This window comes from Glandiceps talaboti, chromosome 8 (assembly GCF_964340395.1).
Source record: "Glandiceps talaboti chromosome 8, keGlaTala1.1, whole genome shotgun sequence".
In the NCBI taxonomy this organism is placed as follows: Eukaryota; Metazoa; Hemichordata; class Enteropneusta; family Spengelidae; genus Glandiceps; species Glandiceps talaboti.
In genome coordinates this window covers 24,479,546-24,494,991 of record NC_135556.1, presented here as the reverse complement: position 1 = coordinate 24,494,991, position 15,446 = coordinate 24,479,546, and the positions used below count along the sequence as shown (strand labels likewise).

Genomic DNA, 15,446 nt, shown 5'->3' with positions numbered 1-15,446 from the left:
AGACTGATACATCCATGAAAATATCAACACCCATCTGTTCTTGAATTACAAAAAATCGTGCATAAGTCTAATCAGAGTTCTGAAATACGACACACGAAGACACCATAGCTTTTTTCCTTGTCTGTGACTCAGACCACCACTAAAAAGAGTCTTGGTCTGTGATAACAAGAAGATACAGTATTTTGTAATTATTTCGTACTTCATAGTTACTGTATAACAATTGTATTGAAATTTTACATTCTTCTTTTAGAAAGCCCTCATTATTTCTCATTGTACTACGAATTGTAAAGGGTTGCAAAATGGTCCCAAAATGAACTCGTCCCGAACGAATTCGTCCCATCGCCATCTCGTTCCACGACTAAGTCGTCCCAAAACGCTACACGTTCAGAACACAAAACACAAACTTGAAATGACGCAGCTTTGGCAGATTCTGTCGAGAAGGCAACACGACTTTTCATCTGTCGAAAGTTTTTTCAATTACAAACAATTACTTTATAGTTATGTTTTCGAACTTTGATATGAAAAATACGATGACAGAAATTTCAATTGACGTACGATCTATGACGCCACTAGTCCTGTTTGGGTTTAATAGTCATCCCTTTGATCCTCAAGATCAAGACAGTGTAGACCCGTGCACCGTCGGCAAGCAGGACTATGACGCTACATGCGTTATGCCTATTTGCAGTTAATATTATGAACCATACAGGAATTCTTTGAATGGGACGAGATGGCAGTGGGACGAGATGGCCCTGGAACAACTTTATATTGGAACGAGTTAGTTTGGGACCAGTTGGTTTTGGGACGAATGATGACCGCCCACCATTGTAAAGTACCAAACTCGGGAAACAGATTTTTACAAGCTACATTTTAGCTTTTCCCTGTTTTCCGCACAGGGGCGTGTATTATTGCTTAGATTTCCGTTTTCTTAGGAAAATATCATACGAATCTTGCTGCTACAAATGTATCAATCTCTATAGTACTACACGTATACTATAAATATACCTGTACAGGTAGGAATATATATTCAAAAGGTTGTTATATTTAGTCTGTAGACCTGGAAAACAACAATCTATGAAATATTACACGTCCCTGTGGTTTTCCGGCCATAGAACTCTCAATTGTGTTCTATACAGATGTGTTGTGCAATTTCTCTAGTTTGTCAATTTCTGTATATGTTTGGCATACTGTGACTAATTCATTCTTTCTATGGCAAATAAACAAGAAATATCTTCATAAGGTTCATTTTATGAAAGCAATGGGGGGGGGGGGGGGAATGATACCTGACAGTGATAGCTAGTTAATTATTACATAAGAAGGTATAGTTACAATGCTATCCAATCAGCTTGACCTTTACACAGTCAAGTTCTTTGTTACATTAAGCCCAAGACAATGTCTTTTATTTGTAGACGCACACCAATATCCTTTACCATTGATTTTGGAGCTCCAAGAACTATGCCTTTACGTAACATTTTTGTTTATTTCTCACCTAGGCTGCAGTCACAAACATCTCCGGGGGGAGTACTTTCAGTATATCTCAGGGGTACCTTCAAAAATTGTGATTAGGACTCGGAGGGGTGCTTGGAAATATAACGAATTCTTTCGTTGGAAAAAATATTATATTTTGCTAAGTTGATTAACTTCTTGAACCTGAACTTGACTAATTTATAAAGATAATGACAAAAATATATCATAAACAAATTTCCCCTGCAAGAAAATGATAGCATTGCTATTAGATGGCAACCATTCTTGATTGTTTATGACGTAAATCAGCCCATACAAATCAACAGTATTAAGTATATATGTCATTTATGTTGCATTTTGCACTGACCAAAAATGAACTAAAATAAACTTTTGATATCTTTATTGTCTGAAAATATGGAATAGCTATGCCTAAATATACTATCAACACTGGGTAAACAACAACAAAACCAAACTAAAGATTGAGATTTTGATGACCCTCCCCCCCCCCAGGTGTTTGTGAATGCAGCCTTAGCCTCTATGCTTAGTATATCGTTATTGTTTTTGTGTGACATGTCTTCTTCGTAAGCTATGTGTTATTACCGATTTACTGATTCCTAAAGTTGCCGGAATTTGTCCAGTCCATGTTTAAAGGTACATGTGGTAGGTGGATTTACAATTTCTGTTTTTAGGCTGCTCTATGTATTTATAACACGTTGCGAGAATCACGTGACTTGAGATTGAATCAACGTCACAAAATACTAGTTCGTGTATGTAGCTATGCTGGTGTCGTTAGTACATCCATGGAAGGATACATCCAAGTTGTACTGATTACGGCTATGATTTTGGATGATAAAACCACCTCAAAGGTCTGGTAACTTATTCAAATTTTGAATCTTGTAAATAAGCCCTGCTGTACTTGACATGTGTGCGACTATTTGTGATTTCCTGCAAGGGTGTATGGGAAACTTCTGGTGGTGACATTATATTTACCACATTCACGTTTCGCCACATTTGCTCTTGTATTTGTCATGACAAAAGAGATTATGGTAGAAACACAGGTCTTTTGGCTTCTTCATTTACTCGTTCTTATTTTCTTATCTCTCTCTCTCTCTCTCTCTCTCTCTCTCTCTCTCTCTCTCTATCTCTCTCTCTCTCTCTCTCTCTCTCTCTCTCTCTCTCTCTCTCTCTCTCTCTCTCTCTCTCTCCCTTCTATCTCTCATTAAGTGTCATACCAGGGCAAGAACTCTGAAACTATGCATCACGGCTTCCTACAACTTGATAGACTTTTCTTCATCTCGACCTCCTTCTATCGACACTGGTAATATGGGGCGATATACATCATCATTCTTCTCTCACCCAGTCTGATTATCTCGGTTTTTCCCCGTGACCCATCCTATGTTTGTGGAATATTACAGCTCCCTCCCCCGTCGTAAATAATAATTGATTCCTTACCAGACCGTGATCCAACAATGCTGTAGTTAAATCGAATGGTGTATGGTTACAGTAACATTATGTTAGCATTACTGAAACGCACGGGGGTTTGTTTTCTATAACGGAATATCACACTTGGTATTGTTGTGTGAGTGTAACATGATAAGATAAGATAAGATAAGATAAGATAAGATAAGATAAGATAAGATATTTCTAATTTGGTATTTAAAAGAAATAAAGTTCATAATCTAAGTAAATAACTAAGTTATAAATATGAAAGTAAGGAATAGTTCTAGTGTCTGTCTATTTACTACTACATGATTATTAAAGTGGCACAAGCCAAGTTTATATGCTTACGTGAAAATACTTACAAAACCTTCAATTTACTAATGTTAATAACGATGCATACCTTCTATGACGTCACAGTTCGTGTTCTGCCATTTGTAGAACTGTTGATTGCATAGTAGAGGTTTCCTGTACATTTTTTGATATGTATAATAAATTATGTCATTGGATAATTTATAAATTATATATCCTAGTACGAGCCTTTGGTTCAGTAAAATGCAAGTGATGGTTAAGTGTACATAAGTAGAATACTGTGAGCACCTATTCAAATGCAGAAACAAATACATCATTCAGCTTATTTATTCCGGGATCTGGATTCCGGATTCCGGGCTTCCATAGTACCTCCAATTGTGGAATTGTAAACGAAGCATATTGCTAGGTTTAGAAATAAATATGTAAGTAATGACTGAAGGCAAGTAAAGCAAAACTAGAATGTACTCTATACAACTATCATGATAACGGATAAACTTTCCATTCACTATCCTCAAATGAACTCAACCTCATACACTAGGTCAAAGGTCAAACGCGAACAATTACTTGCATATCAAGGGAGCCATGTAATAGTCCAGATTTACAATATGAATACTCATGCGTGTAATAGTAGAATATATACATACAAGCTGTGCAAACCGTATATGTTGTGGCCATAATAGCTTATATTTAGAAAGGTACGTAAAGGTCGCGTATTGTTCATGGTATCGGGATGAATAACCACTTCTGAAAGTCTAATTTGCATAAAAATCATTCCACAGAAAGCCAGCTTGTGACCAGTGTCAGGCTGTGGTGAAAGACAGTTTCAAGCCACATACTTGTAGTCAATCCTGTGGGTTATGTTGCACCGTACCGTAGGTATGATGAGACGTAAAACTGATGACTAGGTGAGTTCATAGATATAATGTACGTTACTGTAACCTAATAACAAATCAAACAAGAATATTATATATTGCAGGAAAATCTGTAGAGTTATATTCATAACATCCAACAAAAACACGATGAGGCTCTATTACACTATTATTGAATTCAAATAGTTGAAATACATCTTACGGTATTCATGTGTAGATATATAGTGTACTTTCATCACGTTAGAAACGGTATCAGTGCAATGCATCATGTATCATCACCCTGGGACAACCAGCTATTTAACGATATGGTATCTAAGCGTGGTGAAGTCCTTGCCCTTGTTTCATAGATCTATTAATAAATAACTCGTGACGATATCAGTCAGTGGTCTAGCTCAGTCATGGAATGCGAACAACACACTGGGTACCAGTAAACATTAAGGCTAGGGTCAGAATTTACGGCAGGGGTGTGCTGGGGAGAAAATATTTTGGTCAAAATCTTTTTTGCAGCCCTTCCCCCTTTCGCGCTCTCAAAATATTTCATGCATCCCCCGAAATGAACCCAAGATTTTCGAGGCCCCCCCTACATTCATTTTAATATGTGTAATTATACACTACCCCTCCTCCCAACTTCAGAGAGAGAGATGCAGATAGACAGACAGACAGACAGACAGACAGACAGACAGACAGACAGACAGACAGACAGACAGACAGACAGGGAGACAGGGAGACAGACATACAGACGGACGGACGGACAGACAGACAGACAGACAGACAGACAGACAGACAGACAGACAGACAGACAGACAGACAGACAGACAGACAGACAGACAGACAGACAGACAGACAGACAGAAGGCATATACACAAGTACATTCGCATGGCTGTCACCCACCTCATCACTGAATATATTGTTATTGTGGCGAAGCCGTGATAAATGTTTAATCTGCTACTGGTTGAATTTGGTTCAAATCATCAGCAAAATATTTTGGGACCCCCTTCCAGACCATCAGGATTTTTATGCCCCCCCCCCTTGACCTCTCAATTTTTTTCACGGCCTCCCCAATTTCTCCTCAGGCCCCCTGTCGGAAATTCTGGCCCCGACCTAAACAAAGTATACAGTAACTCAAATGTCATTGCAACAGGTACATCCTCAAAGTAGTGCATCACTTACTTGTGCTATCATGTTTGTTCTAGGGCAGACGGAGTATCAAGTTGTTATTTAGTCACCTTTTAGAGTCTCTCTCTCTCTCTCGCTCTCTCTCTCCCCTCCCCCTCTCTCTCCCTCCCTCCCCCCTCTCTCTCTCTCTCTCTCCTTTCTGACGTCATGTACTCTTGCAGCACATGTAATTTATATATAATATATATGCATAAATAAACCAAAGGAATGAATTAAAAAAGGGGGATTAGCTTGAAAGATTGATTCCTCCTCCATGGGAATCATTTCGTGGTTTAATAGCAATATGATGTGGGATTTGTAGTTATCAATATCAGTAGCTGATATGAACTCTGAAAACAACACCCCTGATATTTAAAAATGACCACCCCCTAAAACACTAAAACGAGAAACGATAGGTCAGGTAAATAAACTTTGAGTATGTGTATTTTGTAATATGCACTTTGGAACTAGTGTTCATACTATGTTTCTGTATCGTGTGTGTGTGTCGACACACTTCAGTTGCAGCTCTCCTCTGATAACGACTTGCTGACTTGGCGCGATATTTCTGACATTTTGGAGCTGCTCTACGTGTTCCCCAGTACGGTAACAGAAAGAGGTGATGATGATGGAGAGGAACGATACGTTGAGACCTATGGCGCCCACCGTTACTTCCTATTGGAACGTTATATATCGACTGTGTGGAGAGAGTGATGCCGTCATGTTTTGTTTTGGTAAGCATGTACTGTCATATTAAAAGCCTTTATCATCTACCTCCATAGCTATACCATGTCATAAATGTTACCATGGAGATTCTGAATCAAATGGTTATGGAAGTGAGGTTATTTTTTATGAAAAAGCAATAGAAGACGAAGTTGGACACCGTGTATTTGTGACTGTAAATATTGATGTTAGCATAAATGAAATTGGCCTATATCCGATGTCATCGGCTTAAGTGAGAAAAACATGGGCTCTAAGGAACGTTTCATTTTTATGTTGGGTGGGCCTTAGAAAGTCTTTTGATAATAACAGTGTATAACTGCTGCTAGTATCAGAATAAGAATAGTGATGTAAAAGTAGAATTTTTAAAAAAATAGTAAAAAAAAGAACAGTCCTGAGTAATTTCCTTGGGTAAAAAGCCATAAGGGGAACGCCATTCCAGGAAATAAAGGTATTTTATTCAACTTTTGGTTCTGGAGTCATTTGAATTCATGATTTACACCACATAATGTTTTCGCTCGGTTGTCAACAAACACCAATTGGAACTCATTTTTGCCTCTATCGTTCTTTCAGTGGAACACCGTTGCATCATGGGTCTTAGTAGACATGAATATTCATTAGATGCCCAATGCATATTCATGACTCGTAAGTGTCTATTTCCTTCAGAAAATAGTCTGAATCTAATACATAGTAAATATTCATGTCTGCTTGCACCATGAAGCATTGATGGTGTTCCGCTAAAAGACCAATAGATGTGAAAAGAGGGAGTTTCAAATATTTGATGTTTTATTGGCAATGGAAGGAAATTATCGTGATACGAAATAATGAAATCACTCTCGATAATCTGTATTTCCTTGAGTGGTGGTCCTCTTCAATTTGTTTACCTTTACTCCCTCTCGAAGATTGATATCATGAAGTGTGAAAACAAATACGTATAATGTGATTTGAATAGGCGATTCGATTCGATTCGAATTTGGACACAGTTCTAATTCTAGCTTGTTTAGTTTACTATAAACTACTTTCCCATTGACATTGACAAATATTTATACTGGGAATGGTTTATGCCCGAAAAGTAAACGTTTACTGAAATTAGTGTGGGCCATCGCGATGTTCTACTTTACCTACGTCATTACAAAGAAAGGCTTTGCCATTTTTCCTTAAATCTCAGAGACAGTCCTTCCATTACATTTGACATTATAATAGTAAAAGTCCCGTTTCCTAGCCAGACGGAATAACAATATTGAAATCCCCACCTATTCTAATGTTGAAATGAAATGACCTCGCCATAATGAATTAAAGGGACACAAGCTGGACCTCGCCATAATTCAAGGGCGCATGCTCGATTTTTTTAAGGCATGAGGTTTGTTGTAGATTAAAACTCGAGTATTCTAATTACTGAGTATTTTTTTAAAGCTTGCATATAATTGACAATTTTTTTTTGGAACTTCAACCTAGTATTCAGGAATATTACATACGATTCGATTGCATATACGTATACACAAATGTCGAGGAAACTTCAAGTATGCTAGCAATGTATCGACATTAAGATTTGACTAGACTAGTTTTATAGTTTAATTGTGGTCTGTTGTAAGTATTTTTATTCGTTTTTTTTTCTGAGTCAAACAGCTTATAAACCTAACTTATACCACTCTAAAGTATTTGCCACTGTTTCAGTTGTCTGGGGTTTGCTCTCCATTATTAGGCATTAATGCATCATCTTTCAAGATAGTTAAACTGCCCGGTGACAGTCAACGGTGCACCCCCCTATACAAAAATGAATACTTCCTTGTTTGTTTGTTTGTTTGTTTGTTAATGATTACAGACGTTTTCAGTAAACTAGTTTTTGACGTAATAACTATTAACTTTATAGATCACATGCATGTTGTTTTAACAGTGATTGTATGGTAGTCAACACGGTCAAAAAGACACAGTGACAGTCAAAAAATGACACACCCGGCGACAGTCAAAATAGTACACATATGACAGTCAGAATATTAAAGCCAGCTGTAAAGATCTACCTAAAGCAGTAATGATGGTCTAAACAAAGAATAATTTACTCATTAGTCCGCATTGATAATTAATGTAAAACACAGTGGTATCGTCAGATGAATTTACAATCTGATTAACATCTAGTCTATCTGCTAGACCTCAGATGTTCTTCCGATAAAATACGACACACGACCGAACATCCATGTTCGGGCAAGCCCTCACTGCGAACTTCGTTCGCTTAGAGTATCGAAAGAAAGCCCGTACGTCTAGCAGTAAGACTTATTAACATCTTGTTAATGCGTAAGTGTGTCTGGTTGACATAATTACAAATATTCACAGCTCTACGATTGGGTAAAAACAACAACACTGGTTAAAACAGTTATAGCTAGCTTTACATATAAAAATATACGGAAACCAAGCTGTCGGCAAACTAAGACAGGCACAAACTAAAACCTAGTGACGTAACGAGTTGATATACATGTAAGCTATGAATGGACAATCATGTATTGACACAAACACTGTGCGTCTCTGATAACAAATTTTCCTGAAGTCATGTGAAAGTGGTGGCATCTTGTTACTTGTTACTTGTCTGTAGTTACAACAATCCCAACTATCCGTACACCATGAATGGTAGTAGATTGGCATCTGTAGAATCAGAAACAGATCTAGGGATTTTGATACATAACTCACTGAAATCGAAACTGCATATTGCCACTCTATAAATCTCTAGTTCGTGCACACCTTGACTATGGTTCCCCACATGCGAGTAGAGATATTGTATTATTGGAAAAAGTACAGCGTCGGTTCATCACCAGGATGATTCCGCTTGGTGGCTTGAATTATGAGGATAGGTTACACATATTGAAACTGCCAACTTTAGAAACCAGACGGATCAGAGCAGATTTGCTGGAAGTGTATAAACTTTTCCATGGACATACTCTCGTTCACCCAGTTGTTTTTTTCAAAGTATCTACTTCAACAAGAGGACACAGTTCTTTAAGCCTAATTTGCTTCCCACCCCATGTAAATTCACGGTAAATTCACATCACCAAGGTAATGCTATTATTTACTTCTGTCTCTAATGTCTACGGTATAAGTTACCATTGCAGCAATAGTTTAGTTTGCCTATAGCTTGCTTTCCAAAGCAGTAAATTTCTCAAAGTTACAGCTCAATTTTATATTGAATTAAATTTATATTAGCAATACTGTTGAAAACATAAGCGTACTTGACACTCGCCCTATCGCACAACGGACTGAAAATCGAAATAACAAGAAGAGTGCATATACTATTTCTGTATACATAGGTCCATGGTTAGCATTTGTTTTGACTTTCTGGGTTGTAAACCTACCATTGTTTTACTTGGATTTGACTGGAAGACCCAAATTCCTCTATCGGTATAAGATACAAAAGGACAAAGCAATGAAGGTAAGGTATATCTTTTATGGCGTTACCGTGGTGTTGGGGTTATCACAATGTCTATAAAGTTACTATGCATGGTGTTGTGGGGTTATCTACTCTGGAGTCGACGCGTAGCTTAGAATCTCAAAATCTCTGTTCACCCACACCGTCGTTAGAGAGACTCGAAGCGACTGATACTGTTTATGAAGTTACATATGGTGTATGGGGTTACCACAATGTTTATGAAGTTACCATGGGGTTTATGGGCTTATCACAATAATGAAAATATGAAGATACTTAGCTGCAATAATTGTAGCGTCTTGTTGCGGTTTTGTGGTTTTTTTCGTCTGTTTTGGTGACTTTTTAAGTTTTTGTGTTTAACCCGCACCTAACCGTTAGGTGCGGGTTAAACACAAAAACTTAAAAAGTCACCAAAACAGACGAAAAAAACCACAAAACCGCAACAAGACGCTACAATTATTGCAGCTAGAAGATACTATGCTATGTTTATGGAGCTACCACGATGTTAGGCGGCTTCTCTGATATTTATGGAGTGAAGCAGGGAGTGAAGCATTGTTACACTATATATGCACAGGGGTGTGTAATATTTCATAGATTGTTGTTTTCTTATTGCTTAGAATGCCGTTTTCTTAGGAAAATATCGTACGAATCTTGCTGCTACAAATGTATCAATCTCTATACTACTAAGAAATATTCTTCCCTTTACATGTAGGAATATATATTAATCAAAAGGTTGTTATATTTAGTCTGTAGACCTGGAAAACAACAATCTATGAAATATTACACGCCCCTGTGTATATATGCCTGACAATCACCTTGCTACCTTGAACATAAAATTGAATTTTATACAACAGACGTGAGAGTTTAATTTTTTTTAACACTGCAGAAATCGTGTTCATTATGAGTTGAAAGGAGCGCTGTAATGTGTTGATGTACTGACAATACATGCACTAGCTCTGAAAATATACGCTACGGGTCTTCTCCCCTACAGAAAGAAGGGGGACTCGAAGACGTGTCGAAACCCCGTGGCGTATATAATTCCAGAGCAATATACATGCACACGAACTGTCTTTGGTCTTGTTGTATTGCACACTTTGTTTTGTTAATTATTATCATACATACTTTTATCAATTCCAGCTGGAAGAGCCACGTCTGCGCAAACTCTTTAAAACCATCCTGTTTAACCAGCTCCTCATGGGCGGTGCAGTAATGTATCCATATTACGTGATCGCTAGGTGGCGTGGTTGCAGTGCTGGAGATGATTTACCAAGCTTGGGAAAGATATTTTTCGACTTGATTTGCTCTGCTTGTGTAGTCGAGCCAACTTTCTATTATTCCCATAGGTGTGTATTACTGTGTCGTATTTTGACTGTGGTTTAGCGACATAATCTTTATTTAAAGTCAAGTGAACTCGTTGTAAAAGTTCTCCAATCTTCATAATTTCTTCGTTGTGGCTTTGACAAGAACTTCTGCCATTATTTAATGATAATGTCAATCAATCAATCAATCAATCAATCAATCAATCAATCAATCAATCAATCAATCAATCAATCAATCAATCAATCAATCAATCAATCAATCAATCAATCAATCAATCAATCAATCAATCAATCAATCGACCAACCAACCAACCAATCAATCAACCAACCAACCAACCAACCAACCAACCAACCAACCAACCAACCAACCAACCAACCAACCAAACAAACAAACAAACAAACAAACAAACAAACATACATACATACATACATACATACATACATACATACATACATACATACATACATACATACATACATACATACATACATACATACATACATACATACATACATACATACAAACAAACGAATTCACTTTCTATGGATAGTCACTGTGTTGTTTATCAAGGAAGTATTCTGAGGCCACTGCTGATTCTGTGCTATGTGAATGATATGGAAATTTAAATCAAATGTAAACTCCTACTCTATGCTGATGACAGTGCCTTATCTCACACAAAGGCATCGTCGCAAACCACAGCCTCTTTTACGGCGCCGTCCAAAATTACGTCAATCTCGTTATTTCACAGGTGTCGCGGAAGAAATAAGTCAGCAAATCTGTCAAATACATTGGACTCAATCTTGACCAAAGTCTATCAGAGTTCAATATATTCAAGGGTTAATCAAATTCCTCTACCGACAAGCACATTTTCTCAACCAAAATATTTTCTCAACCAAAACTGCTGCAAAACCCTCTGCTCTGCTCTAATCCAATGTCACTTTGATTATTCGTGTTCGTCCTATTTTTCTGTTCTTACCAAAACTCTCGAAAAGAAATCCCAAATCACCCCCCCCCCCAAAAAAAAAATAAAAGAATTATACGGTCCAGCTTTTCTATGGAGCCCAGATTACACATACGTGTAGGTACTTATCAGTTTGATGCCCTGGGTATGCTGAACGTCAAGGTTAGAGTGAGCCAGCTACGGTTTAACCATGCTTTCAAAATATACAGTAACTCCAGCCCTTTGTATTACACCAATTGACCAATTATGGTACTAGGGGAGGTTGGTACAATTTTCACTATGAGAGGCTCTAATACGTTTTAAAGGACTAGATCAATCTACCAGACCGAGTATAAAAAAAGCAGTCAAACCATATATGTCCAGTACACTAAGCGATACCGCAAACAGCAAGCTTATTCGTTATTAGTTAGTGTGCCTCCACATTTTCCCTATTTATGTTAGTCTTTCCCATTCTGTGTAAAACATCTTTGCTAATCCCGCCACTATCTTTAATTAAACAATGTGTGCCAGTTTGTATTTGTATACATGTTATGTCGTTCTTTTTGATTTCAGTAATACTGAGATAAACTGATCCATACAACCAACAAGGAAATGCAATGTGAATGATTACATTGCCTTATCAGCGTCGAACTCTGGCTCCGTATTAGTCAGGCTATTATAACGGAACTATATAATGCTCTGCTCAGTCGATTCATGATGAAAGATACCAATGCATGTACCATCACTTCACCGTAAAACCTCAGTTTCGATTATTTTTCATTCACAGGCTGCTTCATCATCCGCTTTTATACAAGCACGTCCACAAAGTCCACCACGAATGGACTAGTCCTATCGGCCTATCCTGCATCTATGCCCATCCAATTGAATTTATGACCTCAAACATCACGACCGTGATTGCCGGCCCTCTTCTGATGGGTTCTCATTTGGTTGTTCATTTGATATGGTTTGTGATTGCAATTTACTCAACTAGTATTGCCCATTGTGGATACCATTTTCCTTTGATAAAATCTAACGAACAACATGACTATCACCACTACAAGTAAGTTACACGATGGTAAGGCTGCATTCACAAATAATGGGAGGGGGGCCGAGGAATTGCGGGGGTGGACTTGAAAATTTGGAGGATGGTGGAGGGGGGGGGGACTTGAAAATTGTTGATGTTTTTTTTGGGGGGGGGGCCTAAAAATATTTTTCACATATAATAATGATGAAAACACATTTTGAGATACCCAATGTCTTTTTAATAACTTTATAAGTGTGTGTTGAGTTGCTTATCGCCCATTGTTGATCACAACTATTACACCAACTGTAAAATGAGCACAGGAAGAGACTGCACAATATAGATAGCCCAGAATCACTGCAAAATGAGTATGACATAGTCTATGGACAATTTCAAAGCATTGCACTATTTATCATACTCGACATCGGCTGATGGCACGTTGAACTGTCCTGAAGTGAATTTTTTAATCTTTTAAATAAACGTTTTGAACTATCTTGAACTACATAAATAAATAGATAAATGAATAAATAACAATGATAAATAAAACTCTTCCAAAAAAACATGTATATAAAATCCTTTATGATTTCAGGCAGAAAGTACTTGTGACATTTATCACAATTTATATTTGTAAAATGAATGTAAACTGGTAAATAAAAAATGTATAAATATAAATAAATTTTGTAAAAATTAAATAGTTTAATCGTTTAAAAGTTAAATTTGCACCATCCCTTAATTATTTGTTATCCATTTGTACCTGATTGATTATTGAAAGTTTTGAGCAAATGACATCAAGCTCTGCATCTGAAGGCACATTTTGATAAATGTGAAATGAGTTTAAATAGCCTGTCAGGCTGTCACTGATATTTGGTTGGTGGTGGTGGTGGTGGTGGTGGTGGATCAACAGGTTCGATACTAATACAAATACATAGTTACAAATAAGATTGTTGTCGAAACCCTTCAATTACAAAAGAATTGTTGTAAACTGAAACATTATATACAATAATGGCCACCATTTTACCTGTTATTTCCATGGATCTGCATCATAGCTACCATGGTGTGTATTTATTTGCTTGGAATACATACAAGACTGTCAGTGTTTGGCTTAAAGGGCAGAGTTGCCCTATTTTAAAAGTTTACATGTATTTTTTTTAAATTTTGAATGCAAATTTGTATATGCTGTTTGCAAAAGACTGTACAGTAGTCTAATTGTCTCTAGATCCATTAATTTTAAAAACACTATTCAAAAATAATATTGGAAGAGTATTCATGTAAATTTGTTAACAGGCTAGGAGTATGGCTTTAAACAATAATTCAGCACTGTTCAGCCAAAAAACATTAGTGAAACCTTTTCGGTACTCACTCTAATATTCAACTTAACTTATTTTGTGTTATTCACACAGGTTCAGCGTCAACTATGGAACGTTTGGTTTGTTGGACTGGTTACATGGAACAGATGCGATGTTCCGAAAATCCGACCAATTCAAAAGACATAAAACATTTTTTGGCATTGTACCATTATCTGAATCAATCCAAACCAACAGTAAGAAAGACTAACGAATCACTGGTCTAATGATGGCAATGGATATTACCACCCTACCTACACACTTCCACCGTTTTCCTGGCTACATGAAACCCTATGAACACAGAACTTACCTTATTGGTATACATGTAGTACAATTTTGTATGCCTGGTGTTTGTTATTTTACACTGAGCTAGATTCTGCCTGTCTCGAAATATTTAGGTTAGAAATTATTGGTTTGTGATTGTATTATTTATATATATAGTTAATACAGACTTTGTGAAATGTAATACACAGTATATATTTACTTTGAGCCTTGCAATCAACTGTTAGGCTACAAGTTTTTTCACTGTCATCGCGAAGAAAATTATTTCTGCACCACGTGTAGACCGGTATACACTAACATATACATTGTTTACGATGTGTGACATAAATCAACCGATAGCCATCGATCGTCGTAAACCACAGCAAACCACAGCCTCTTTAAGGCATCGTTCGATGTATCACAGAAGAAAAATCAATGCTAGTTTGCGGAATGCTGATAACGTACATGACATGGCTGTGGTGATATGAGATGTCTTTCAACAAATTCATCGGATAGTAACAGTCAAATGAGATAATATATTGCTGAGTTGACAATATTCTGACTCTATATATGGTTTTCATGTTATAGCTTTTGCAAAGAACCTTGATGTTACATTACTTTACGGAGAGTTTGGAATTTTTGAATGTAAGCTTACAGTATATATATATATATATATATATATATATATATATATATATATATATATATATATATATATATATATATATATATATATATATATATATATATATATATATATATATATATATATATATATTTATATATATATATATATATATATATATATATATATATATATATATATATAATAGCAAAACTATTACGCTCTGCCACTGCGGTATAGAGCACTGTCTTAGCAGATTGAAACTCACCGAGTTATATATATATATTCAAACATATATTCAAAACTTGAACTACAACATGGATTAAGGAAAGTGTCAATAGTCGATGTTCAGGTTCCAAGATGCATTGCGCGAGAGGACGTCGCTTATGTTGTTAGATTTAGTCTTGTTTTGTCTTTATTACATTTGAAATAACATTTTCATCAGGAACTGATGGTAAGACATGTTGACCTCTTTAACTTTGGGTGATTTTATAGAACAACGACTGAACCCCATCGGTGACAGAGTGGGATTTTACGGTTAAACCCAGGGTACCGTCATGTGACAACCATCCTCCC

General features: G+C 36.7%; 1 protein-coding gene across 1 annotated transcript; it reads left to right on the top strand.

Annotated features, from left to right (window-relative positions):
- The first annotated feature begins 2,079 nt into the window (after positions 1-2,079).
- LOC144439471 (fatty acid hydroxylase domain-containing protein 2-like) lies at positions 2,080-14,317 on the top strand. Its single transcript, XM_078128759.1, has 6 exons — positions 2,080-2,121; positions 5,754-5,965; positions 9,245-9,366; positions 10,498-10,703; positions 12,408-12,680; positions 14,042-14,317. Exons 2-6 carry the CDS (start codon positions 5,854-5,856, stop codon positions 14,193-14,195), a joined length of 867 nt encoding a protein of 288 aa, XP_077984885.1. The 5' UTR covers positions 2,080-2,121; positions 5,754-5,853; the 3' UTR covers positions 14,196-14,317.
- Positions 14,318-15,446: the final 1,129 nt, after the last annotated feature.

Excerpts from the sequence above, each read along its gene's own strand:
- LOC144439471 (XM_078128759.1), top strand. The coding sequence starts at position 5,854 with ATGATGATGGAGAGGAACGATACGTTGAGACCTATGGCGCCCACCGTT. Across the intron at positions 5,966-9,244 it reads TGCCGTCATGTTTTGTTTTG|GTCCATGGTTAGCATTTGTT; the intron begins GTAAGCATGTAC and ends CTGTATACATAG. Across the intron at positions 9,367-10,497 it reads AAAAGGACAAAGCAATGAAG|CTGGAAGAGCCACGTCTGCG; the intron begins GTAAGGTATATC and ends TATCAATTCCAG.